The sequence below is a fragment of the Patiria miniata genome, unplaced genomic scaffold (genome assembly GCF_015706575.1).
Source record: "Patiria miniata isolate m_02_andy unplaced genomic scaffold, ASM1570657v1 HiC_scaffold_9, whole genome shotgun sequence".
In the NCBI taxonomy this organism is placed as follows: Eukaryota; Metazoa; Echinodermata; class Asteroidea; order Valvatida; family Asterinidae; genus Patiria; species Patiria miniata.
In genome coordinates, this window is record NW_024037076.1 from 27,952,562 (window position 1) to 27,980,077 (window position 27,516).

Here is a 27,516-nt window from a genome sequence, read left to right on the forward strand (position 1 = left end):
TTTCACAGGGAGTTTAGTCCCCTTTATCTTTCAACCAAGTATGTTTTTCAGCAATAATTACACCAGTTACTTTTTGGATAGCTGCAAATGATGGACTCTGGCTTTAAAAAAAGAAGTGCAAAAATTGAAACTTGTCAGTGAATGAGAGACTGTTCAATCCCTCAAGCCCCAACCCTAGAGGAAGGGTCTGTAAAAAGTTGTTTTCGAGACATCTACAAGTGAATGACAACGTGGTTTTATACTGTACATGTGAAGTTTTGGAGGCTGACAGTCTTTTGTTTGTGTGTTACTTTTTGTCTTTTTTTTGTCTCTAGGATCGCTACGTCATCCCAAATAATGCCGAATTCAGTTCTTCTGGAGAGCTCATCTGGAAGGCCAAAGACCCAGCCCTCCCTGATAACCAGTTCAACCCCGACATCGGCTCCCAGGTCCATGGCGAGAACTACTTCGACCACGACACCAAGACACTCTGGGTCCTGGTCAGGGGTCCTGAGCCCGTAGAGATTCGCACCACCGCTGTTGTCATGGTTTCCTTTGGCGTCCCCGCCGTCTCCGTGGACGACTTTTACGAGAATGGAAACCTTGTGAATAATCTCGCGGCTCTGCTCAATTTGGACCCGTCGCAGATCCGCGTGGTGGAGGTTGTGAGAGAAGGCAGCCGTCGACGGCGACGTCTAGCCCAAGGCGAGTCCGGGGTGTCCCTGGAGATTGGACCTCAGCCGAGGCAGGAGATTGAGCCACCCGGTGAAGAGGTTTCCACAGAAGCCCCAACAACAGGTAGGTGTCAATTGACCACATGCATAAACAATAGATAGTTCTTTGCAGACAGTTCGTAGCTATGAGGGTGTGGGGGGCACACGCCCCCCCCCCCCCCATAAAAAAATTGTTGCCCCCCAGTCGCCCTCCCCCCCCCCCCCCCTCCCCACTGGAAATTTAGCAACTAGAGAAAATCACTGTACCTCAGCACTGATGAGATTGAATGCCCCCTCCCCCCCCCCACACTGAAACATCCATCCCCCCACTTGAACCCCCCCCCCCCCCCCAGGATGAGAACCCTGGCTCGTGGGGGGGGGGGGGGCACATTGCGCATGCACTGATTTGGGCAAAACTGTCTTTGTGTGGGCACCAGGTATACTGCAGAAATGTGTTTGTGTTCCTCCTAAATCTCTCTTTCTCTGTAACTGGGCTCCGGGGTACTTGTGCACAACGCCCATCTCAGTGCTCCACAAAGAGTTAAGCTCAGAGAAATAAGTTTCCAATGTCACGGTTGACTTTCTGCATATATTGTCATGGAGTCTGTGTTTATGAGAGGTATCACACAGACATGGGCATCGCCAGGATGGGACAGGGCCCCCCCCCCTAAAAAAACCAACAAACAAAAAAGGGAAGACAAAAAGGTGTGAAATCATATTTGCTATTAATTTAATACACTTTTAACAAAATGGGCGTCTGCAGGGGTGTCAATGGGGCTGGGGTGGGTAAATGTCCTCCACCCACCCTAGAAAAAATGATAAATTGAGAATATGCCAGAGAAAGTACAAGGATTGGGGGGGGGAATGAGCTTTGCCCCCCCCCCCCCCTTGAAAAAAATCCTGGTGATGCCCATGCACACAGACACATTAAGAAGCCTATTAATAAAAATCATCATTATTCTGTGATGAAATTCCAACTTCAAGCGTGTATTCAGAAAAAAAGGTGAACAACTTAAAGCTGTAGGCTTACCTGTACATTACATCAATTTTTCAAGGTGTTCATATTGGAGACTCGGAAAGAAGGGTGTGACATAAAAGTCACCCTGTCAGCTCTACAATTTGGGTTTTTTTTATCCCTCTTAGTTTCCCCAGGGTCAGAAATCTCCCTAGGATACGAGGACCTCCTGAAGGTGACTTCACAGCTGGCCAATTCCATGCAGGCAGGCGAGCTCTCTGATTACTTTGGTGTCCAGATCCTCGGTATGGCAATGATGGAGCCAGCTCCCAAGGCCGTTGACCCCACAGGAGGGGTGCGGGCTACCAACGAGACCGGAGGACCCCCTGAAGTTCCTCCAGGAACCAAACCGTAAGTGGCAAGTTGACTTGGAATCTTCATGGATGTTTTAGAAGAGTGACACTGTGCACAAGATTGTGGTCCCCAGATGACACTGGGTGTCTAAAACTATTCTATGAGAAGGTGTTGCTTCTGAAGGAACACATGGCCAGAGTATTTCCTCAATGTTTTTGGAAGCCAGGTGGGGCCGGGCTCTCCCTTGGCAAGCAATTGCCATTTGCTACCACAGTAGAAGTATCTGCATGGCTTCCAATACAACGTGGCTTCTGAAGAGGGTGGCAAAGAGTCTTAAATACAAACCAGCCTTAAATACAATCCATCGTAATTCACAGAAGAAAGTCTAACCTAAATCTCACACATCCAAAAAAGCACATAACATCATCTAAGGAGTGGTTGTTGCAGCCTAGTGCAGAATGACTAGCATTTGGTCACAAAAAGGCACTACCAACAGCAAGGTGGGGCGGCAATACAAGTAAAGTGTCTTGCCCAGGAACATGAGAACCATGATCACCATTGTACCTTCTTATGATGTCAAAACCATCTACTAGTATGTTGATTGCCAAAGTATACACAGATCTATTTCATAAAGCGATGTGGTTTTTTATTTTTATATTTCTTAGATATGACGAAGTGATGCGAGAGGAGGAGGAGGAAGAGAACTCCAAGGAAGGCGTAGAGATTGAGTACCGCACCCCAGACCACCTGGTGCTCCTCACCCAGCCAGGCGGGGCCTGGGAGGGCTGGGCATTCCACCAACAACCGTCAATCTATGTGGTGGATGCTTCGGTAAGCCATCTTTGCACAGTTGTATAGTCAAACCCATCACAGGTCCAGTCAAAGAGTAAAGCACAACTCCTTTGACAAGTCAAGTCACAGGTATCACGGGAAGAAAAACGGCAAAAGATTTTTTTTTCCAAGATTATTTGAATAGCCTGTGATTTGACTTGATTACTTGTGTTTGACTTGTGTAGTTGTGATGGACTAGGCTACAACTTTACAGACTCTTCCCCATTTGAGCACTACGCTGCTACTATCTGATATCGTGCCCTTTAGCCTAATAGGCTGTATTCACGAACCGGCCATATTAAATTGAAAGCGAGGTAAAATACTCATTTTGGAACTTGCGAGTAGAAATGAAAGTAATGAAATAAAGTTAATTGCAAATTAATACCAGTCTGCTCTGATGAATAGAGCTACTAAGCACACACTTTCAATTTCAGATAAGTTCCATATGTTAAGCACACCATTTCCATGGTAACTGTAAGCAGTTAGCGAAGCAATCACATTAACGTCTTAAAAAGTTTAGAATATTTTGGGACTTTTTATAAAAATTAAAACGACGTGCAGATCTTCAAGTGATCAAGTTATCAAATAATACCGACAGGGCAACTTGATACAGCAACTCGGATCTCCATCCAACCCATGGCAACTAACAGCCTCAGTCAGCCAATCAACACCCAACGCTGGCGCGGTCGAACTCGTCGGCAACGTGACCATCCCGTTTGACGGCAGCTGGGCCAACTTCACCGACCTCACCATCGCGGCAGCGGCGCAGGGAGTCGTCCTGGACTTCAAGATCACATTCCCAGGGTCCTCACCGCTGGTTGGCATCAGCTGTGATGCCTTTGATGTCATGGTCCTGCCATCTAAGATGATTCAGCTTCGTTTCTTGGCCGACTACGACGCGGTGGCCGCCGGAAAGGAGCAGAGCCTCATCGGTCACTTTGTGGACTACGTCATGGCAAAGTACGACGGCATCAAACTCAGTGCTGTCGTGATTGAGAGAGGTGAGTGCATTCCACAACAGTGTTGTATTTGAGTTTATAACACCTCACCCACAGATTCTGTGTCTTGATTGGCCGTCAGCGAGTCACATGGTACTCTCTATTTTTGCTATCTTTCAGTGCACGGCCAAAAGTACTATACCTGTAGCAACCAAAGTGCAATACCATTAACAACCAAAGTACTACACCCATGGCGCTGTATTTTTGTGCAAATGCATGCTGGTGTGCGCATTAAGCGTTGTGCGTAGCGGGTATTGTTCCCAAGAGAGCGCGCCACAGAGTTTGGTTCAAACATTTCTTGAAGGGGTGGTTTGGAAGAGAGAAATACATTTCCCAGCAATTGTTGTATCGAGATTGAAGTTTATTTTAACTGTGTTCAGATTTAAATAATTAAAAATATTAATACCAAGCAGAATCTGTGGGTGAAGTGTTATAAAACAAATATTGAATGCCTTATCTTGTGGTGAAGTAAAACTAGCCTCTCTCGGGTGTCCATGGAGCACTCCTATTTCGGAAGTTCATGGATCACCTCGGGAGGCTAGTTTTACTACACCAGTCGAAGCATTCCATATTTGTGTACCATCACAAGTCCCTTCAAGTCCACCACAAGTCCATCACAAGTCCCTCACAAGTCCCTCACAAGTCCCTCACAAGTCCCTCACAAGTCCATCACAAGTCCATCACAAGTCCCTCACAAGTCCATCACAAGTCCATCACAAGTCCATCACAAGTCCATCACAAGTCCATCACAAGTCCATCACAAGTCCATCACAAGTCCATCACAAGTCCATCACAAGTCCATCACAAGTCCAGTCACAAGTCCATCACAAGTCCATCACAAGTCCCTCACAAGTCCATCACAAGTCCATCACAAGTCCATCACATGTCCATCACAAGTCCATCACAAGTCCATCACAAGTCCATCACAAGTCCAGTCACAAGTCCATCACAAGTCCATCACAAGTCCATCACAAGTTCATCACAAGTCCATCACAAGTCCATCACAAGTCCAGTCACAAGTCCATCACAAGTCCATCACAAGTCCATCACAAGTCCAGTCACAAGTCCATCACAAGTCCATCACAAGTCCGTCAGTCTCAAGTCAAGTCACTAGCTATTCAAATGAACTGTGACAAAAGCATTCCTTTGTCATTGTGCATCCTAGCTGTTATTTGTGTGCAAGGACCCTTGAAAGACTTGACTACTTGTGTCCAAAAAGGAAAGGGGTTTGGACTTCATGAATTAATACTTAAGAGATTCACTGAAGTCTGGTTCGCACAACTAGCATAGAGGTATAGGCCTATGTGATATACATGAAAAAACTATTCAACTTGACCAGAGTATGGGTGCATGTCGGCAATGGAACTCATGTCCTTCAGCACTGCTTCTCTTTGTCGTACTTTGCCTTTGAGGGTTATATTGTGCAAAGAATCCTTGAAGGGAGTTGAATTTTTGTCAGAGTCCAGTTTAACATGCCTTCTCATTCACTTAGCTAGGAGTTAGTAGAACGCAGCCACCCTAGGTTCAAATCCAGCATTAACCACTTTACTTCTTATGAGCATTAATGCAAGTGTTTATGTTATACTTCCAGGATCCATCCTCATCTCTTGTGACATGAAGGGTGACGTGGATGCTGCCCTGAAGGCCATGTGGACAGATATTCTGGAAGGCAACTTCACCTTCGCCTTTGACGGCCAGACCTTAACAGCTGACAAGTACCTGCTCGTCAATGGAAACCCATATGGACCGATCGATGTAAGATTTTTTATCTGAAATTTCTGACCGGCTCATTTGCTGACCTGATGAGACTTAAAGATTTTTCAACTCCTGAAGTGGCACTGAATATGTGGTTGTATGCAATATCTACCATGAAACATGCAACATTGTCAACCTGGTCTGTGCGTGTTCCATGCTCAATCTTTGTAAACCATGAAGCCATGGGCAAGATCATGCATTGCAAATACAACTCCTTTTCGTGCGCGATGTGGCGCAGAATGCAGCTGTGCCGGTGCATTGTGAATTTAGGACTTTCAAATACTTACTCACTGGTAGTATTGCGCTTGCTTACATGAGTATTGTGAGCGTTCAACCAAAAAAAAAATGGTAAAAGGCACCGGATGTCATAGGAGTCCAAATTTCATGTGACACTGGAAAAAGTGTTTAAGACTAGCCAGCCAGTCTTTATCATCCGTTAAAGACTGGGCTCTTGACCAATAGGAATGGGTAAACTGTCTTAGGCATATATGAATATCATTTAATTGGAACAATACTTGCACTTGACCATTATTATTTCATAGTTATGACAATTTTGTCCTGTTTTCTCTCTTTTCTTGTTTCTGATAAAGAAGGTCCCTGATGAAGGGCTGCCGGGGTGGGCCATTGCACTGATCGTCATTTTCTCTGTTGCCATAGTTGCCATCCTTGTTCTCCTTGCCTACAAGCTCTTTTATAAGAAAGGTGAGACTTCAGTTTACAGGAAAGATTTAATTATCTGGGATTCGTAGAGTGCTTTTAACAATGATCGAAGTCCATTATATTATATTTGATGGTCATTTGGCCTGTAATATATTCCATATCTCAGCTCCCGGGGAGTATGCAGCTTAATACTGCCATTTTGGTACAAAGAGTGTTTATACAACGCCTGAATAAGTGTTCTTTCAGCAAAACGAAAACAATTCACATAGGGATGTGTGTAAATTGTTTTTGTTTTGCTGAAAGAACGCACACCTTTTGTGTGATCCGTGGACAAAACTTTAAAATGGCGGTTGTGTTTAAAATTCCATAACTTGAAAAGTACTTGAGTGATTTGAAAGATTCTTGTACTAAAAGAAAGCTTATGAATTGGGCTTTCATATCCTAGATTTTGAAAGTGCTACATGCAGAACTTCACTTAAACAATGGTCCCGACATTTGGGTTTCGTCTTTTTTGACTCGCCCTGTATTTCAATATTACACACATGATAACTTTCATGGGCCTATTTTTGTGTGGTTTCTTATTTTAAAAGGCTTATCTTATGCTTATATATATTTTTTTAAATAGTAATTTAATCTCGATGTGAAACTTGATACAAATGTCTGAAAACACTTCACAGTTTAATATTACCTCTGTTGATCGGGCCGTGAGACCAAAATTCTAAAGCAGCTCAAGATGTGGTCTCTACCCTCACATCATGTACCAAAAGTGTACTTTGGGTGGAGGGATGCAATTGTTAGTCAAGTGTCTTGCCCAAGAACAAAAACACTCTTGTTTAATCTCACATGATTCAGGCACCGTAACCATTGGACCACCGTACTCCACAATTCATTTTGAAAATTTAGTTTCAGGGTGTCATAAAAAAAAAACCCAGAAAATATGAACTTACTTAAAAATTTTCCTTGTATCGCTTTAGGGAAGACGTTTGAAGTGTCGGATGAAATACAGCTGACAGAGTCTGGAGCTCGACTCCGCAGTTTCTCGGGCTCGCGCAAGGTCCCAACGATGGTGATTGAGGGAAGTGATGCAGATTCCGAAGAAGATGTACAGTACGTATCTACTTGGTCGATTACCAAAATTTCGGTCTCAGGAGCAACTCCAACATGAGATGGAAATAAGGTTTTAGCTTGAATCAAGTTTACTAGGGTTATTTATCAGTCATCAGAAGTTGCTCTTAAAATTTTCTGGAGACTGTGTGGTATTACAAAATGCAGAAGTTTATCTCAATCTGTACTGTGGATGCAGGCACTCTTTTTCCGAAAATGACAATGCCAGAACTTTATTACATACCCTGTTCACTTAATTTTCTTCAAAACGGTGTGTTTGACAAGTACCTGGGAGAAGTAAAGTGTCTCAATGAAAACAAAAATCCTCCAGTGACGCCATTGGCCGATGTGCTGGAAGTGTTTACAAAGTCAGAGCAAGTTGTCGCTCATGTATTTGTATAATAATAATGCATATTTATAAAGCCCACGTATCCACCATCATTGGTGCTCAAGCGCTGCATCATTATTACCCCTCCATATTGGGCCAATGAAACATTCCAAATACCATCTCAGCTCCCTGGGAAGTATACAGCTCGATGCAGCCATTTTGGCACAAAGAAGCTAGATTCAATTGCAATAACCATTTCTGCCCTCACAGGTACCCATTTACTCCTGGGTGGAGAGAAGCAATGAGTGACAAAGTGCCTTGCCCAAGGGCACACACACCATAACCGCAGACTGGACTTGAACCCACAACCTGCAGAATTACCCGCAGACCACGAATCCAATGCTCTAGACCACGAGGCCACGGCACTCCATTTCCTAAAACTCAAATTGCTTGATTAATGGAGTACCGAAAGCGAATACGTCACGCGCACACAATGTGTGTGAAAGACATTAGCGCGTGACTCAGCCCGTGAACCAACACGCGCGCGTACTCCATTCGTTTGCACAGCACTTTTTGGTTGTAAATGACGTCACACTTAAATACTCCATTTGAATGAGTAATTACTGAAGACAGGTTTCAAGAATTAAGAACAACATTGTTTTACGTTTTCATTTCTTTTTTGGAGCTGGCCTGAACCCATAAGCACCTGTTCACAATTTTATTCAATTGTACTTATTCCTTGATGCATCCATGAAGCCATACATTGCTGGAGTGGTTTTGGCAGCACAGGGAGTAACAGGCAGGGCGGTTCGGGGCAGTGAAGGGACTAATGTTTGCATCAACATATTTTCCTGCATGCAATTCAAAAGGTCCTTCCTTAAAACTGATTTATCTTTGTATCCTTCCTAGATTCAACAGTCTGAGTGCCTTAAGGAGCCACGCTAACTCCCCTAGACGAACACCTGAGATCCAGACCACCGCTCTGCCACCGGGCTTCACCGAGTCTACAGGCCAGGAGGAACAAGGTAGGTTTGTCAGAAGTACTTCGATCAGGGTTCATCCTTAACGCTAGCCCGCTAGCGAAATGCGAGTCAAAACAGCGACGGGCTTGTCAAAACCATACTCTAAGTAGCTCGTCAGGTGAGTCAAAATTATTGAGATAAGGTATGAAACTTTTCCGCGTAGCACAGATTTCCGCAGCTTTGTTTAAAGCCTGTCTAAGAAAAGAAATAATCTGATACTGTCATGCATTCATTTTTTTTCCCATACTGTTGCACTGCCGGAAATTGCGCCGAAATCGCAAGCGTATAATATAAATTAAAGGAAGAACATGAACTGCCTTTTTGTGTAGGTACATAAAAGTATAAAAAAATACAGGACACAGACGCCAGTATACCCGTCTGGCCTTATGAATGAGCTTGTAGCCATAGCGCCCTCTATTTTGTTCTGGCAATTGGCTTGAGAGCATTGGGATACTGGCAGTACTGCATGTACGGCGCTCGTTGAAAAACCATGGCCTACGTAGTGTTATCTGGTCGATTTTACATCGTAGAAATGACATGAAATCATCGGTGGAGAAAAAGATTTCTGCGACTTAATTCACATAACCTAATTTGACCTGTCTTTTCTGAGTCTGCATTTTCCGATTTTGAGTATTTATTTTAAGGTCTTCATGCTGGTACTTGCGCCGATAATACATGCTAGTTAAGTGTCTGATTCACTAGTCTAGCTGACTAGTGACAAAAAAAGTTAAGAGCGAACCCTGCTTTGATAGCCTTAGTCTAAGAATCAGGTATGATTTTGTTCCCCTTATCACTAATGCAGCTGGTCACTGACATGTGTAACTTGTTTGAATCGATCATTAGCACTCGAGGAGCGCACCGAGATGTTTGTGATGGTCAAGAACCAAGATGACACCTTCCAGAAACTGTGCGTGGTCCAAGCTAACAAGGTGGGCAAGCTCCGTGACTTGCGTGCAGACGTGGAGAGTGCCCTCCCTGGCAAGCTGCAGGGGAAACCATTCATCCTGACTGACGAATCCCTGGAAGACATCAGTTCGGCTCAGGAAGAGAAGTTGTCACTGACTGAGGTGTATCACTCGGACTGCGTCATGATCCGATGGGTGGAAGAAAGCGGTGAGTGTACAGGCTTGTAATGTTCCCTGACCTGAGATTGGGGGGGGGGGGAGTAGGCAGTGTTTTAGTTGAGACCTGGAAGACCGAGACTGCCATCTCTGAGACTCGCAATTAGACCCAAGACCTGAAGGTCCCAGAGTAAAAATCCTAAACCAACACCTGAAGGTCTGAGACTTATACCTAGCTAAACCAAGACCTAAAGGTCCCAGACTAAGTCTTGAACCTGAACTTAGGTCCAAGACTAAGACTTAGAACAAGACCTGGAGTAGGTCCTAGAGTGAAAAACCTAAACCAGCACCTGAAGGTCTGAGACTAGGACCTACCCAAAGCAAGACTTGAAGGTCCCAGACTAAGACTTAGACCTGAAGGTCCCAGACTAAGACTTAGACCTGAAGGTCCAAGACTTAGACCTAGAACAAGACCTGAATTAGGTCCTAGAGTAAAAAACCTTAACCAACACCGGAAGGTCTGAGACTAAGACCTAGACCAAGACCTAAAGGCCCAAAAGTAAGACATACTAGACCAAGACAAGAACTTGAGGTATAAGACCAAGATCGAACCATGCAGGTCAAGCAAAACTGATCTTGTAACTGATATTGCTTATGAGACGCTCAGCACTGGCCAAAGTAATATCTTTTGTTGATATGAAATGCCATACCATCAACAATGAGACTTTATTTTTGCTTAACTATAATGTATCGCAGGTGAATCCAAGCTGTGCGTGTGCGGCCTGGTCGGTCAATTTGAGTGCTCCCTGTGCCACCAGCAAACGTACTGCAGCCCCAATTGTCAGTCTGATGACTGGGTCAACCACAGCATGTGGTGCTCAAACACCGTCGTAAAAACCGGTGGCCGTGACGACATTTAAAGAGGATTTCGGACCAGTGGTTTGTGTTGGCTAACAGTGCCAGCTCTACTGTTATGTTGGGCAAATCAACAAATCTCATGTTTTGAAGGATAGTTAGTGACAGTACATGCATCTTTGATACCAAAAAAAAATGAACTAGGTCATACTCATGAAAAAAAGTCTTGAATGTGTGCAACGTGAAGGGGTTCAAATTTTGGCTTTATTGATGGCTTCAGAATAATTAGGACAGAAAAATTGTGATTCAGGCCCCAAGGTTCGGGATCTTAAAATTCCTTGAAGTTGAGGCCAGAGAACTTGTTTTCAATGGACATTATTGGCTCTGGATGGGGACAGTACTTTAGGGCATACTAATAGTAACTACTTTATAGGCTACATGCATCTCCATATATACCGACTGGATATAAAAATATAGCTAGCTGAACATTTTACACTAGATTCAGCAAACAAAATGAGACTCAGTGTAACTTCACGTGTTTGTGCTCAGTGTGTGCTGTATCTAGCCTCTCTAGATGTGTTATTTTCTTCAGGCGGAATAATTTCACAAGGTTTTTGGTACCATCCTATCTTCACTTTTAGCAAGATTTCTCTCATAGATCAGTAGGTCCATTTTCTGCAAAATTGGCAATGCTCCTACGTGCCTTTCATATAATACAGGTATAGAGTATAGCCATGTACATCTGTATTGTTCTGTATTTGATCTACTGCTCCGCAGCCGATCGATGGTGATGACGATGATTTGATCTACTGAATATGGATGTACACTCTCACAAGAATAAATTTGCGTAGGTGGTATCTTGAACTAGCACAGGGCAGAATTGTGGTAAAGTCAACCCAGTTAGTAAAGTCACAAGCATAGTAACAGTGAATTGGCAATGCCAAATGAATGCTGTCTGTCACTCTTGATTTGAATAGCTTATGACTTGACGTGGGAATGGATGCCTTGTAATGGACTGGTGAGAACTTGTATAGTCAGCTGAATCTCTGACACTTGACATTTTCAAAATCACACTTTAGTAAGTTACTAGAGGTACCATTTTATCATCTGATGCATTCGAATGTAGAGAAGGTGCTTCTTGCTTCATATTCGTATTGAGCTTTATCTTCAAGTAAACTTGAATCCCCGATACTGATTGGTTGATCCATGGCAACAAGCCATGCTACATATGTAGCACAGCCACGGTCCATACTGCACTCCGCGTATTGCGCTATTCAAAGATGCGCGCGCCAATCCGTACAACGCCAAAAATGTTGTGTGTAGCGTGCATGTACCATCTTTACTGCGTGTCAAGTTTGCTTGAAGATAAATTCATTGTCCCACTTGCGCTCATGGAACATGGAAAATATAGTGTGTCTGCATCCCACATTCGGCCTCGTGGCATGTGGGACACAGACACACCACATTATTTCGTGTTCCACTCGCACTCGCGAGATATAACTGATAGTATCTGGATAAACATTTGTTCTTTTAGTTCTAGGGCGGTCATATAGTTGCTGTGTGTGTTTTTCCACTTAGATTTTTGTTAGCTGTTTGGAATTGATCATTTCCTAAAACCAATAATTTCAATTCTATCCTGTAGAACATACAGTGGAATGCCAACATTTACACTCCCTCATCTCAAAGTAGAAGTGTGCAGGCCTGATCTCTTTTTTGTTTTTTTGTTTTGTTTTTTTGAGGGATGAATATGCACTGATTGTTAGAGCCTTGTATGATAGTTTGGTAGTACTGAACTTCAGCAACGGAAATATATTACAGTGGAATGCTGCTACAGCGAACATCGCAGGATCCTCAGAAATTGTTTCAGTATAGCGATTTAAAGTTGCCAGTGCTCCGGTTTTCAGTAAAATAGTGGCCAGAACTTCACCCTACACACCCGCCGGCCCTGGACGACTTTGAACACAAGGCGACTATTGAATCATGTAATTACCTACAGCAATGGGTTGCTTTCTCCTTCTATTCCTCGGGGAAATAATAGCCACTTGTCACTCGCCTGTTGACATTTTTCAACAACAATGTTTGGTACGTTTTGTAAACAAAAATCAGGAGCCAAGGACAGTGTTCGGTATAGCCTAATATTCGGTATAGTGGTGTTCGGTATAGCGAAATTCCACTGTAATAACTGATTATTGACATTAAGTAAACTGTTGCTATTCCTTTATATTCTGGAGTATTTTACACAAACTCATTAAACAAATGCAGCTGCAGAAAATATTCAAACAAATTTTATCTTTTGCATGCAAATGCAGTAATGACATTGTGCCGATCATTTTTTTAAAGCCTTTTTCAAATTTGATTTGATATAAAATTTTGGCAGTAGAGTGTGTGCTTATTAAAAAAAGGTCCTTTTTGTGTGTGCTTGACATCTGAAACAGACAATCTGTTTTCACTTTTCTTTGTTAGTGATTCTTGCCTGTAAAATCATACTTTCTGTTAAACCTTATCATTTTTATTTAAGATTGCAAGGGTTAACCTTATCTATTTATTAAAAACTAAGAAGGTTAACCTTGCACCTTTTTTTTGAACATTGCAAGGGGTTAACCTTACCTTGTAAAATTGTCAAATTGCAAAGGGTTGATCTTACATTTTGTATTACAAATTACAAGGGGTTAACCTTACGATTTTATTAAATTACATAAAAAGTCAAATTTTACCCATTTACCTTGTAAAATTGTCAGATTGCAAGGGGTTGATCTTATCTTTTGTGTTACAAATTACAAGGGGTAAACCTTACACTTTTGTTACATTCCATAAAAAGTAAAATTTTGCCAAATTTTGATAAAAATGCAAGGCTAACCCCTTACATTTGTTAATTTCCCAAAAACGTCAAATTTTGCCAAATTATGATACAAATGCAAGGCTAACCCCTTACATTTGTTAATTTCTAGAAAAAGTCAAAATTTGCCAAATTTTGATAAAAATGCAAGGCTAACCCCTTACATTTGTTAATTTCCCAAAAACGTCGAATTTTATCAAATTTTGATGAAAATGCAAGGCTAAACCCTTACATTTGTTAAGTTCCAAAAAACGTCAAATTTTGCCAAATTTTGATGAAAATGCAAGGCTTAACCCTTACATTTGTTAATTTCCCAAAAACGTCGAATTTTATCACATTTTGATGAAAATGCAAGGCTAACCCCTTACATTTGTTAATTTCCCAAAAACGTCAAATTTTATCACATTTTGATGAAAATGCAAGGCTAACCCCTTACATTTGTTAATTTCTAGAAAAAGTCAAATTTTGCCAAATTTTGATGAAAATGCAAGGTTAAACCCTTACATTTGTTAATTTCCCAAAAACGTCGAATTTTATCACATTTTGATGAAAATGCAAGGCTAACCCCTTACATTTGTTAATTTCCCAAAAACGTCGAATTTTATCACATTTTGATGAAAATGCAAGGCTAACCCCTTACATTAGTTAATTTCTAGAAAAAGTCCAATTTTGTCAAATTTTGATAAAAATGCAAGGCTAACCCCTTACATTTGTTAATTTCCCAAAAACGTCGAATTTTATCAACTTTTGATGAAAATGCAAGGCTAACCCCTTACATTTGTTAATTTCTAGAAAAAGTCAAATTTTGCCAAATTTTGATGAAAATGCAAGGCTAACCTCTTACATTTGTTAATTTCCCAAAAACGTCGAATTTTATCACATTTTGATGAAAATGCAAGGCTAACCCCTTACATTCGTTAATTTCTAGAAAAAGTCAAATTCTGCCAAATTTTGATAAAAATGCAAGGCTAACCCTTTACATTTGTTAATTTCTAGAAAAAGTCAAATTTCATCAAATTTTGATGAAAATGCAAGGCTTACCCCTTACATTTGTTAATTTCCCAAAAACGTCGAATTTTATCAATTTTTGATGAAAATGCAAGGCTAACCCCTTAAATTTGTTAATTTCTAGAAAAAGTCAAAATTTGCCAAATTTTGATAAAAATGCAAGGCTAACCCCTTACATTTGTTAATTTCCCAAAAACATCAAATTTTGCCAAATTTTGATGAAAATGCAAGGCTAAACCCTTACATTTGTTAATTTCCCAAAAACGTCGAATTTTATCACATTTTGATGAAAATGCAAGGCTAACCCCTTACATTTGTTAATTTCCCAAAAAATTCGAATTTTATCAAATTTTGATGAAAATGCAAGGCTAACCCCTTACATTTGTTAATTTCTAGAAAAAGTCAAATTTTGCCAAATTTTGATGAAAATGCAAGGCTAACCCCTTTCATTTGTTAATTTCCCAAAAACGTCGAATTTTATCACATTTTGATGAAAATGCAAGGCTTACCCCTTACATTTGTTAATTTCTAGAAAAAGTCAAATTTTATCAAATTTTGATGAAAATGCAAGGTTAAACCCTTACATTTGTGAATTTCTAGAAAAATTCGAATTTTATCACATTTTGATGAAAATGCAAGGCTAACCCCTTACATTTGTTAATTTCCCAAAAACGTCGAATTTTATCACATTTTGATGAAAATGCAAGGCTAACCCCTTACATTTGTTAATTTCCCAAAAACGTCAAATTTTATCACATTTTGATGAAAATGCAAGGCTAACCCCTTACATTTGTTAATTTCTAGAAAAAGTAAAATTTTGCCAAATTTTGATGAAAATGCAAGGTTAAACCCTTACATTTGTTAATTTCCCAAAAACGTCGAATTTTATCACATTTTGATGAAAATGCAAGGCTTACCCCTTACATTTGTTAATTTCTAGAAAAAGTCAAATTTTGCCAAATTTTGATGAAAATGCAAGGCTAACCCCTTACATTTGTTAATTTCCCAAAAACGTCAAATTTTGAAATAAATGCAAGGCTAACCCCTTACATTAGTTAATTTCTAGAAAAAGTCCAATTTTGTCAAATTTTGATAAAAATGCAAGGCTAACCCCTTACATTTGTTAATTTCCCAAAAACGTCGAATTTTATCAACTTTTGATGAAAATGCAAGGCTAACCCCTTACATTTGTTAATTTCTAGAAAAAGTCAAATTTTGCCAAATTTTGATGAAAATGCAAGGCTAACCCCTTACATTTGTTAATTTCCCAAAAACGTCGAATTTTATCACATTTTGATGAAAATGCAAGGCTAACCCCTTACATTTGTTAATTTCCCAAAAAATTCGAATTTTATCAAATTTTGATGAAAATGCAAGGCTAACCCCTTACATTTGTTAATTTCTAGAAAAAGTCAAATTTTGCCAAATTTTGATGAAAATGCAAGGCTAACCCCTTTCATTTGTTAATTTCCCCAAAACGTCGAATTTTATCACATTTTGATGAAAATGCAAGGCTAACCCCTTACATTTGTTAATTTCCCAAAAACGTCGAATTTTATCAAATTTTGATGAAAATGCAAGGCCTTACCCCTTACATTTGTTAATTTCTAGAAAAAGTCAAATTTTGCCAAATTTTGATGAAAATGCAAGGCTAACCCCTTACATTTGTTAAATTCCCAAAAACGTCAAATTTTATTACATTTTGATGAAAATGCAAGGCTAACCCCTTACATTTGTTAATTTCCCAAAAACATCAAATTTTGCCAAATTTTGATGAAAATGCAAGGCTAAACCCTTACATTTGTTAATTTCCCAAAAACGTCGAATTTTATCACATTTTGATGAAAATGCAAGGCTAACCCCTTACATTTGTTAATTTCTAGAAAAAGTCAAATTTTGCCAAATTTTGATGAAAATGCAAGGCTAACCCCTTTCATTTGTTAATTTCCCAAAAACGTCGAATTTTATCACATTTTGATGAAAATGCAAGGCTAACCCCTTACATTTGTTAATTTCCCAAAAAATTCGAATTTTATCAAATTTTGATGAAAATGCAAGGCTAACCCCTTACATTTGTTAATTTCTAGAAAAAGTCAAATTTTGCCAAATTTTGATGAAAATGCAAGGCTAACCCCTTTCATTTGTTAATTTCCCAAAAACGTCGAATTTTATCACATTTTGATGAAAATGCAAGGCTAACCCCTTACATTTGTTAATTTCCCAAAAACGTCGAATTTTATCGAATTTTGATGAAAATGCAAGGCTAACCCCTTACATTTGTTAATTTCCCAAAAACGTTGAATTTTATCAAATTTTGATGAAAATGCAAGGCTAACCCCTTACATTTGTTAATTTCCCAAAAACGTCGAATTTTATCAAATTTTGATGAAAATGCAAGGCTAACCCCCTTACATTTGTTAATTTCCCCAAAACGTCAAATTTTATCAAATTTTGATGAAAATGCAAGGCTAACCCCTTACATTTGTTAATTTCCCAAAAACGTCAAATTTTATCAAATTTTTATTAAAATGCAAGGCTAACCCCTTACATTTGTTAATTTCCCAAAAACGTCGAATTTTATCAAATTTAGATAAAAATTCAAGGCTAACCCCTTACATTTGTTAATTTCTAGAAAAAGTCAAATTCTGCCAAATTTTGATAAAAATGCAAGGCTAACCCCTTACATTTGTTAATTTCTAGAAAAAGTCAAATTTTATCAAATTTTGCTGAAAATGCAAGGTTAACCCCTTACATTTGTTAATTTCCCAAAAACGTCGAATTTTATCACATTTTGATGAAAATGCAAGGCTAACCCCTTACATTTGTAAATTTCCCAAAAAAGTCGAATTTTATCACATTTTGATGAAAATGCAAGGCTTACCCCTTACATTTGTTAATTTCTAGAAAAAGTCAAATTTTGCCAAATTTTGATGAAAATGCAAGGCTAACCCTTACATTTGTTAATTTCCCAAAAATGTCAAATTTTATCAAATTTTGATAAAAATTCAAGGCTAACCCCTTACATTTGTTAATTTCTAGAAAAAGTCAAATTCTGCCAAATTTTGATAAAAATGCAAGGCTAACCCCTTACATTTGTTAATTTCTAGAAAAAGTCAAATTTTATCAAATTTTGATGAAAATGCAAGGTTAAACCCTTACATTTGTTAATTTCCCAAAAAAATTCGAATTTTATCAAATTTTTATGAAAATGCTAGGCTAACCCCTTACATTTGTTAATTTCCCAAAAACGTCGAATTTTATCACATTTTGATGAAAATGCAAGGCTAACCCCTTACATTTGTTAATTTCCCAAAAACGTCGAATTTTATCACATTTTGATGAAAATGCAAGGCTAACCCCTTACATTTGTTAATTTCCCAAAAACGTCGAATTTTATCAAATTTTGATGAAAATGCAAGGCTAACCCCTTACATTTGTTAATTTCCCAAAAACGTCGAATTTTATCAAATTTTGATAAAAATTCAAGGCTAACCCCTTACATTTGTTAATTGCTAGAAAAAGTCAAATTCTGCAAAATTTTGATAAAAATGCAAGGCTTACCCCTTACATTTGTTAATTTCTAGAAAAAGTCAAAATTTGCCAAATTTTGATAAAAATGCAAGGCTAACCCCTTACATTTGTTAATTTCCCAAAAACGTCGAATTTTATCAAATTTTGATGAAAATTCAAGGCTTACCCCTTACATTTGATGATTTCCTGAAAACGTCAAATTTTATCACATATTGATGAAAATGCAAGGTTAACCCCTTACATTTGTTTATTTCCCAAAAATTCGAATTTTATCAAATTTTTATGAAAATGCAAGGCTAACCCCTTACATTTGTTAATTTCTAGAAAAAGTCAAATTTTGCCAAATTTTGATGAAAATGCAAGGCTAACCCCTTACATTTGTTAATTTCCCAAAAACGTCGAATTTTATCACATTTTGATGAAAATGCAAGGCTAACCCCTTACATTTGTTAATTTCCCAAAAACGTCAAATTTTATCGAATTTTGATGAAAATGCAAGGCTAACCCCTTACATTTGTTAATTTCCCAAAAACGTTGAATTTTATCAAATTTTGATGAAAATGCAAGGCTAACACCTTACATAGGTTAATTTCCCAAAAACATTGAATTTTATCAAATTTTGATGAAAATGCAAGGCGTTAACCCCTGACATTTGTTAATTTCTAAAAAAAGTCAAATTTTGATAAAAATGCAAGGCTAACCCCTTACATTGTTAATTTCCCAAAAACGTCAAATTTAATCAATTTTTGTTGAAAATGCAAGGCTAACCCCTTACATTTGTTAATTTCCCAAAAACGTCAAATTTTATCCAATTTTTAATAAAAATGCAAGGCTAACCCCTTACATTTGTTCATTTCCATAAAAAGTCTAATTTTGCCAAATTTTTATAAAAATGCAAGGCTAACCCCTTACATTTGAAATTTCTTGGGTAAAAATTGGGTAAAATTAAACTTTTTCTAAAAATTACAAAATTTAAGGGGTTAACCTGGCATTTTTATCAAAATTGGGTAAAATTCGACATTTTCTAGAAATTACAAAATGTAAGGAGTTAGCCTTGCATTTGTATCAAAATTTGGCAAAATTCGAATTTTTCTACAAATAAACAAATGTTAGAGGTAGCCTTGCATTTGTATCAAAATTCGGCAAAATTCGACCTTTTCTAGAAATTACAAAACGTACGGGGTTAACCTTGCATTTGTATCAAAATTTGGCAAAATTTGACTTTTTCTAGAAATTACAAAATGTAAGGGGTTTAGTTGCACTTTTATCGAAATTGGGTAAAATTTGACTTTTATGAAAACGACAAAATGTTAGGGGTTGTTGGCCTTGCATTTTTATCAAAATTAGGCAAAATTCAACTTTTTCATCAGTTCCGCTAAACAAGAGTAACTACCGAACAAACTTCTCGGATCTTGATATAAATTAACACATGAAACAAGAAGGTAGCTTTAGAACACTTTGCCTTATTCAGTTTAATTATCACACATCAATCTCTTACTGCAAGGCCAACACACGACAAATCATGCTGTTTGTGCCATGTACAGTATAACAACCAATAAATTAAGTGGGTTTTTCATTTCGATTATGCTACACTTGATTATTTACAATATAAAACACAAATTATTAACATCAGTTATTTGGGTGATTTAAAAAACGATTACTGTGTATTTTCCGTAGTCTGTGTCACTGAAAATCCGTCGAATTCCCACTAAGCTTCAGACTGGAAAATGAGACGAAATTACCACTTTTCTTGAAAATGTTGCCAGTGTCGGACAAACATTCAAAAATCTTTTCACTTGCTCATATCAGATGTACACCAAAAATCTTCATTTTTGGGGCTCAACCTTCTATCAACTCCATGATGTTTTTCAAAAGCATACTTGGCAAAACAAATTGTGAAAGTTAGAGTTTTATATTAATGGAACAAGTTGTTGACTTTAAAACAAAATGAAATCAGTGCGGTGTAACTCTTGATAAACTGCAGGCTTACCTGCCGGACATGAGATCGAGACCAAGTGTGGTCGGCATGCATTTCATGCAGCTCAGTCGCGTGCGTGCAGGTTCTACACGCGAGTGTGCAAGGCGCATTGTATATGAGGTTTGAGATTGTACATGCATTTTTGAAAATTAGACACGTGGCTGTTCTCGACCAATGAAATTACAGTATCCAAGCACAAGATATAACAATACACGGTAATGCTGATGCCAATAGATCATATTACCTCAGTGTGATGACATACCAAACGGGCAACCAACGGGCAACCAACGGGCAACCAACGGGCAACCCAAATATGTAAGCATCCTTACCATGTTATTTTGCCCACATTAAGCAGTTTACGTCGCCAAGTTTACACCAATCACATAAACCCAATGAATGAATACAAACAAGCTGCCGAGAACAATGGAATGTGACTGGCCGAGTATTCACAGACCAGATATCAATGGAGTCAAAATGTCACCACCCATAACCAATGTGAATTAAACATAGCACCAAATTGCACACAATACAGACACCAGATCATCAATGAACACACTGCGACTCCTTCCCTCAAAATCTGAACTCCACATTTTAGCCACCGATGAAATTACAATTTTCAAATTACAATTTTCAAATTGTAACCAATTGTCTACGTGCTTTGTATCATGTGACTAGCAATTCAGTCACCAAATCAAAAAAGAATTTTTGGTCACATCCATACACCGCCAGAATTGTATGTTGTTTCTTTATCTTCTGAAGAAATAACAGAACATTGTTCCACACAAACTACACACTACCACAATAATAGACACCTCGTTCACAATGAACAATCAACATGTCAAAATAACAGACTACCCAAATTTGTTGTTTAAAAAAAATTTGCTTGAATGAAAAATACAATCACATTTGAATGAGGTCTTGTTCAAGTTGGTAGTTGAATTACTTTGTGGTTGCATAGAATAGTTGTTGCTTTTGCTTCTTTGTGTCCACAAACTAAAAGAAATAAGGGTAAAAAGAATAGTCAACGGATGACGGGTCGTCTGGGGTCCGGTGCGGGTCATCTGGGGTCCAGTGCAGGTCATATGGGGTGACAAGTCATCTGGGGTGACAGATTGTCTAAGGTGACAGGCCATCTGGGGTGACGGGCCATCTGGGGTGACGGGTCATCTGGGGTGACGGGTCATCTGGGGTGACGGGTCATCTGAGGTGACGGGTCATCTAAGGTGACGGGTCATCTGGGGTGACGGGTCATCTGAGGTGACGGGTCATCTGGGGTGACAGGTCATCTGGGTTGACGGGTCATCCGGGTGACAGGTCATCCGGGGTGACAGGTCAACAGGGGTGACGGGTCATCCAGTGTGACGGTCATCCGGGTGACGATCATCATGAGGTCATTAACAGTGGTGATCTAGAATCCGTCCAAAGTCAAGCAAAGCGATGGCGGGAATACTGCTGAAATGTTATGGCGTGAGTTAAAGCAAAAGTTGACAACAGTTCGGATGGACTGTTGCTCACGGGGTCAAGGGTCATTTCTCGGGCGCATCTGGCTTGACGATCTGAAATGTGAGGAGGTACTCTGGATACGCCTGCCAAAACATCAAATTGTCAAACACATCAAGATCATCAACTACATTATGAAAATCATCCATATTTCCATAATAAAATAAAATTCAGATGTGGCCTTTTTACGAAGTGAATGAATTTTAAATTGCGCCCGAAATTAGTATCCGGGCCGATAGCAGCTATGTGAAGTCAGGCACTGAACTGATGAATAATAGCAACCGGGCGCGTATGCAAACGTGTCATTCACTTGCGTACTGCTATTCACTGATTCGCCCAATTACAAACCAACTACTGACGGAAATTTCCAAAAATGCGTCACTTGACTCATCTTTGGAAATGACCTTCTTTTACTGTTTTCTTCAAAATGACAGCATGCCTGAAGGAATAATTTCACAGGGAGTTTAGTGCCATTACTATCTTTAAACCAAGTAAGCTTTTTACAATAATTTGGTCAGTTACTTTTTGGATAGCTGCAAATGATCTACTCTACCTTTAAGCTTCAAAAGATTTTTAAAATTAAATTTCCTTACCTGCTCGCCCCGGTATATGACATACTCTGAGTAAGCTAGACCACCAGAACTGGGTCTTCCAATGACGGAGTGATGACCAGGAGGGGCATGGGCCATCTTCATTGCACTGAACTGTAGGAACGCTTTGCCTAATGTCACTCGACAGTAAACAATTTGCCTGGAGAAACAAAAAACGTCGTCTGATTTTTTATTTGAATTCTTTCTGAAAATGAAACTACAAGTTCTTCAAAAGTAGAGAAGAATGCACTCTAGCTGGGAAGCCTGAAGCAGAGATGCCACAGGTCTGCTTGAAAAAAAAACGGAACTTGGTCTGCTTGAAAAAAACAGAACAGCTGCTTGAAAAAAAAAACGAAACTTTTTTGTGTGTGAAAAAGCCACTCCGAGTCTGACACAAAGTCCCTGTTGTCATCTTTATCTTGTAGTAGCCAAGCCCAGTTCCGTTTATTTTTTAATTTTGCTTCTATGGCCTTTAAGCTGTCAGTTCGTTCAACCACTTTGACTTTTTCCATATTCCTAATATTTATTCTGCCTTCCCGAATTTCCAACGTAATTTTTGACACGAAACGTGCACGATTCCACAACACTGCACTGCTGTCGGAACACACTACCTTTGCACTACACAATGCGCTCGACGAAAACATGGTTGGTGCCCAGCGTTTTTTGTGTTCACATATATATCACTGCCATCGGAAACCACCAATAACTGAAATGCCAGACTTGATTTCCAGGCTGAATGCTGTGTGTGCTTAGCGCACAACACGCCCGCACAAAAAACAGTATTCTGGTTGAAACCAAAAAAGTGGCATCTCTGCTGAAGAAACCTAGAAGAGGGAAGGCGAAAAACAAATGTTCAGGTGTAGAGCCGGATGGAAATAGAATAACTGCACCACTCACCTATGGCAGATATAGCAGGACCGGTCTTTGTGGGCGGGGCATCCTGTACCTCCTCCTATCCCGTAAACGTACTGGTTGCTCTTAGAGGAGTCTTCAGCGAAGTAGATGCCGGCACCAAACATGCCCCCGATGTAGGCGTGGCGCTCGTCAAAACCTTTGTTGACAATGGCGTTGATGAAAGGTGACCCTGTGGTAGTAAGACATGAATATCTCATCAGATGAGCCCCAATCAAACACTCAAACTTTCCCAAATCCTTCCAAATCCATCAGAATTTGGGAGTATTTTGCAAAATTGAGGAAGTATTATTGAGCCATGCTACAAGTACTTAACATAAGGCTTGGACGTTATACAAATATAACGTGGTTTGAGGGTGGACAGTAGATATTCGCTCCCCGAGGTATTGGAAGTTGACAAACTAGTTCACGAGGAAATTTGGCAATTGAACATATTCAGTTGCCAAATTTTCCCGTTGCAGTATAAAATCTTCGGAGGAACTTGTCCAGCTCACCAGAAGAATATTTTTCCTCAATCTCATAAAAAAATCTTTTTGTTTGCAATACAGTAACTCTAATTTGTTTTAGCATGGAAGGCATCTTTATTGTCCACAATATTCTCTAGTTCAGCATCATTGAGCTCGGGAAACCGTTAATTGACATTTATGCGTGCAACCATCTTTTGATGTATTGTGCTAGCTCGGGCCATGTTCGTGTGTGTGTACTACACCCATGCGACTGTTCCATGATTGCTTCGTAAATCGCATGCGTAGTAGACGTCGCACGGGTAACCCATGTGACAGTCTACTACGCATGCATATTCACCCTGTGCGTGAATACTCGCGCGCACTTGTTAAACAGCAAACATAGCATCTGACACGTGATGGTGAATTGACCAGTGCGAATTCGGTTCTCGATCATGAATATGTATAAAGTATATTAATTAGGGATAAATAATTTGTCACTGGTTTCCTGTACAGAGTAGTTTGAGGATCAGACATTCACGTGTGCAGAGCCACACGGACGAACGTCTGATACATCCTAACATGGACATTTTATTATTACATGCACAATTTGGCTGCCATATTTTTGTAAAACAACAACGGGTTCCGGAAGACAGGATAGAAGGCATCAGCTGAATGGTCACAATCCGGATGTCAAGACGGGTTGTAGTTTTGCATAATTAATCAGGAATCTGTGCAAATATCATAGACGCTTGTATGCAAGCAGCTATTCCATAGACTATGCACAGAGAGGGAATTTGAAAGATTCAGAAAAGGCCTGGCAAAAAAAACATGGCTCTGGGAGAATGGAGCTAAAGCAAGCCACAACTATGACTGAAAACCACATCGTAGGGCTCACATGTAGTACAATACTGCTTGATGACTACCACGGTAGGGTCCACATTCTTATGCTCAACACACGGCCCTCTTCGTTAAAATACTTCAAGGATCTTCTAGATTATCCCTAAGAATTACACATCAAAGACTTTCCCTGTCACCCTTTTAAAACACATGGCCCATTTTCAGACGACATCAAAGACCTTCCAAGCTATTCTGAAGGACACACGAGGCTTCCCATTACACTTTCGGGATCTTCCTGACTATCCTAAGGATTCTGTGGCTCTTCTCATTATATTTCAGGACTTTCCAGGTGATCCCATACAACACATGGCCTTTTTAATAATACTTCCAGGCCATTCCGATTTTCCCATCCCTTTTATTAAAACAAACATACAAGCTGATAACCATCCTACCATGGAACAGCATCCTCTCATTGTCGTGGGCGTGGTTCTCATCGGCCACCTCCTTCTTGCGGTGCAGGTAGCGTTCCCACAGCTTCTTGTTCCGGACTTTCTGGATCTTGATGAGGTTGTACCTGCTGAAGATGCCGCCGGCCTGGCCGTTGTCTCGGTGCTCCCGGACCGTGTTCTGCATCTGTCAGTTGGGAAAGGTTTATTGGGGATGTTTAACATCTTGACAACAAGAGACCATTCCTGATTAGGACAAGGTGCATTTCGTCGCGTCAGTGCAACAAGGTCGTAACTCCATTCTGCAAAGTCGTATCTCCCGCGAATACGCTCCCTGCAACAAAGTCGTATCTCGACGTCCACTGACTTTGCGTGTACATCTCGGTTATTTTAAGCGAGATACGACCTTTTGACATTCTGAAACTCGCGTTTTGGATTTATGCCATATCAGGAGATACGACCTTGTGTCACCGACGCGACGATTTTATAAAGCAGGATTGACTGGCTGTGATTGTTATGAAACCTGATACAGCCATGCTTTGACTGAAGGAGATTGACAAGCCAGCTGTACCTACCAATCACCTGCTTTTGTCTGTTGATGGAATTTTACTGTCACAGTGTCTACACGAAATAATATTGACAGTCAAATTCCATCAACAGTCAGATCATCTTACGATCTGACTGTTGGTGACTTGCCTGTGCAAATAGCATGGCAGGGGAACAGGGTTGATTCTTTGACTGTCTTTGACACTGATCAAACAGAAGGAGGGTTAAAGATTTTACCAGGTGCATGTATGAGGTCAGGTCTCCAGTCTAAATGTTCGTTTGTTTGGCATTACTCACCTCCACGGCCACCGACTGGTACTCCTTATCATCCAGTGCCAGGTCAATGAGTATAGATCCCTGGTTGCCGTGGACACTCAGGTGGGGGTTGGGGGTGATGTGACCCCCCATTAGCCTCTCCATGCCTTTGATGACCTTGTGGCGGTGTCCGTAGGCGTTGATGCCAATCTCCTTCAGCTCCTCATGGCCCATGTCCACTAAGACATCCATGGAGATCTGCAGAAATAACCGGGCCCTCGTAAAAAAAATTGATTCTAGGATTCGAACCTAGGACCTCCAGGAAACTAAACCAGTGCTCACCTAACTGAGCTATCTAACCCTATGAGAAGAGGTGTCTCTAACCTCAAATATATTTGTTCGGGGGTGCAAGTCAGGACCCAGCCGAAGAGCTTCGCTGAACGAAGACACTAAAAACTTGAGTCCATCAGCATAGGGCTGCATGGCTCGGTTGGTGGAGCAACATTACATACCCCCAGAGGTTGCAGATTGAATTCCCACTTTTGGCAAGTTAATCTAATCTGTTTCCCCTTGATGTTAAAGGGCCTATTCAATATACTTTTTTTTTTAATGCAATCCTAGAAAATGCACCGTTGTGTCCCATTTAACCATATTTTCAATTTTCATTTTGCCATTTTCAAGGGTATTCTAGTGCCTGTTTGGTTTGATGCTAATTCCCAGTTCAATATTCATGAGCAAAAGTGTGATGTCATTTAAGGTAGAAACCAAAATGTTACAGAAATGTAACCAAAATGTTACAAAATTTTGGATGTTTTGCTGCTGAAAATGTTCTTTTCTTTGACGACTCGTTGTTGTGTCGGTAGATACTAGTAAGTCGGTGAGCAAACTTTTCTTGCAAATGTTTTCAATGAACACCTTTTTGGGTTCACAATTTGAACAGAAAACCTCTAAACTAACCAGTGTCTCCCTGAAATGACATCATAGCAACAGTGATGAAAAAAGCATGGAAAATTAAAAACATGTTTAAAGAAGTGCACTTTTCAATAAAATTAACCAAAAAGGAATGTCAAATAGTTTTATACAGTTTTTGAAGTTTTATAACTTACTTATCAAACAAATAAAAAATTGAAGTCATTCCTATTGATACTTGAACGGCAAATTACTAAGTGCCAAGATCCCTACCTTGGACCCTAAATTTATAGCATGACACACTAATAATCAACTTTTACCGAAATTATCACAATGTTATAAATATTTTGATTAACCCAAAAAGTGGTACACAAATAAGGTCCTGTAGCATTTTTTTTTTTTTTTTTTTTTTTTTAAACCTATGGATAAAATGAATGCTTAAAAGTCAAACAGCTGCCACAACTGAAGTTTATGACACTACTATGATGCATAGTGTAAGGTAATCTTAGTGCCAAGATAAATATTGTATTGTTGCGACCCTTATTATGTTTCTCACCAGCTCCTTCTCAAAGATGTCTCTGAGGTGGTCCAGCTGAATCCCTCTCAAGAAGCTACCAATGCTGATGTCCATGGGGTTCCCTGGTCCTTCCACTGACCCGCTATCTGCCGCCCCGTCCCCAGTCTGCGACGTCGACACCACAGCCTGCTTCACCGGGGCAAACGCGCCCACCCCAACGCCTCCAACTGCCCCCTGGGGACCATCCATGTCATCCGACGCCAGCCCGGTGCCGGGCCTGCGGGTTGACGGGGCGGGAACCAGGGAACTGGTGTTGATGGGCGCCGGTGGGGAGTGGCCCCTGGCGGACGCTGTGAGAGTGGCGCCCTGGGGCATGGCGTCGAGGAGGAGTGAACGGACGTCATCGGCCGTGGCAAGGTCCAGAGGCGTTTGGCCCTCTTGATTGGTCATGGCAGGGTCAGCACCATGGGCAAGCTGGTAAGAATGAGAAGTGAATATGGTGAATTCGGATTATCTTGACGTAAAAACAAGGGTATTAAACCCAAGGCTCTGATTTCTTTAAATAAAAGTTATCCCAGCAAACATCTATC

General features: G+C 40.1%; 2 protein-coding genes across 2 annotated transcripts in view; one reads left to right on the top strand and one right to left on the bottom strand.

The window, feature by feature from the left end:
• Positions 1–13,047, top strand: part of LOC119720217 (fibrocystin-L-like) — a 77,956-nt gene extending 64,909 nt beyond the window's left edge. The window contains exons 51-60 of the mRNA XM_038189819.1: positions 315–777; positions 1,836–2,058; positions 2,667–2,832; positions 3,431–3,833; positions 5,422–5,585; positions 6,176–6,287; positions 7,220–7,352; positions 8,587–8,702; positions 9,543–9,812; positions 10,517–13,047. Of these exons, the coding sequence (XP_038045747.1) occupies positions 315–777; positions 1,836–2,058; positions 2,667–2,832; positions 3,431–3,833; positions 5,422–5,585; positions 6,176–6,287; positions 7,220–7,352; positions 8,587–8,702; positions 9,543–9,812; positions 10,517–10,680 (2,214 nt within the window). The 3' untranslated portion in view covers positions 10,681–13,047. The remainder of the gene's footprint in view (positions 1–314; positions 778–1,835; positions 2,059–2,666; positions 2,833–3,430; positions 3,834–5,421; positions 5,586–6,175; positions 6,288–7,219; positions 7,353–8,586; positions 8,703–9,542; positions 9,813–10,516) is intronic.
• A 6,386-nt stretch (positions 13,048–19,433) lies between these two features.
• LOC119720150 (poly [ADP-ribose] polymerase tankyrase-1-like) overlaps positions 19,434–27,516 on the bottom strand; it is a 28,358-nt gene continuing 20,275 nt past the window's right edge. The window contains exons 17-22 of the mRNA XM_038189709.1: positions 26,966–27,400; positions 25,543–25,758; positions 24,706–24,886; positions 22,956–23,142; positions 22,062–22,218; positions 19,434–21,554 (exon numbers count right to left, since the gene is read on the bottom strand). Of these exons, the coding sequence (XP_038045637.1) occupies positions 21,495–21,554; positions 22,062–22,218; positions 22,956–23,142; positions 24,706–24,886; positions 25,543–25,758; positions 26,966–27,400 (1,236 nt within the window). The 3' untranslated portion in view covers positions 19,434–21,494. The remainder of the gene's footprint in view (positions 21,555–22,061; positions 22,219–22,955; positions 23,143–24,705; positions 24,887–25,542; positions 25,759–26,965; positions 27,401–27,516) is intronic.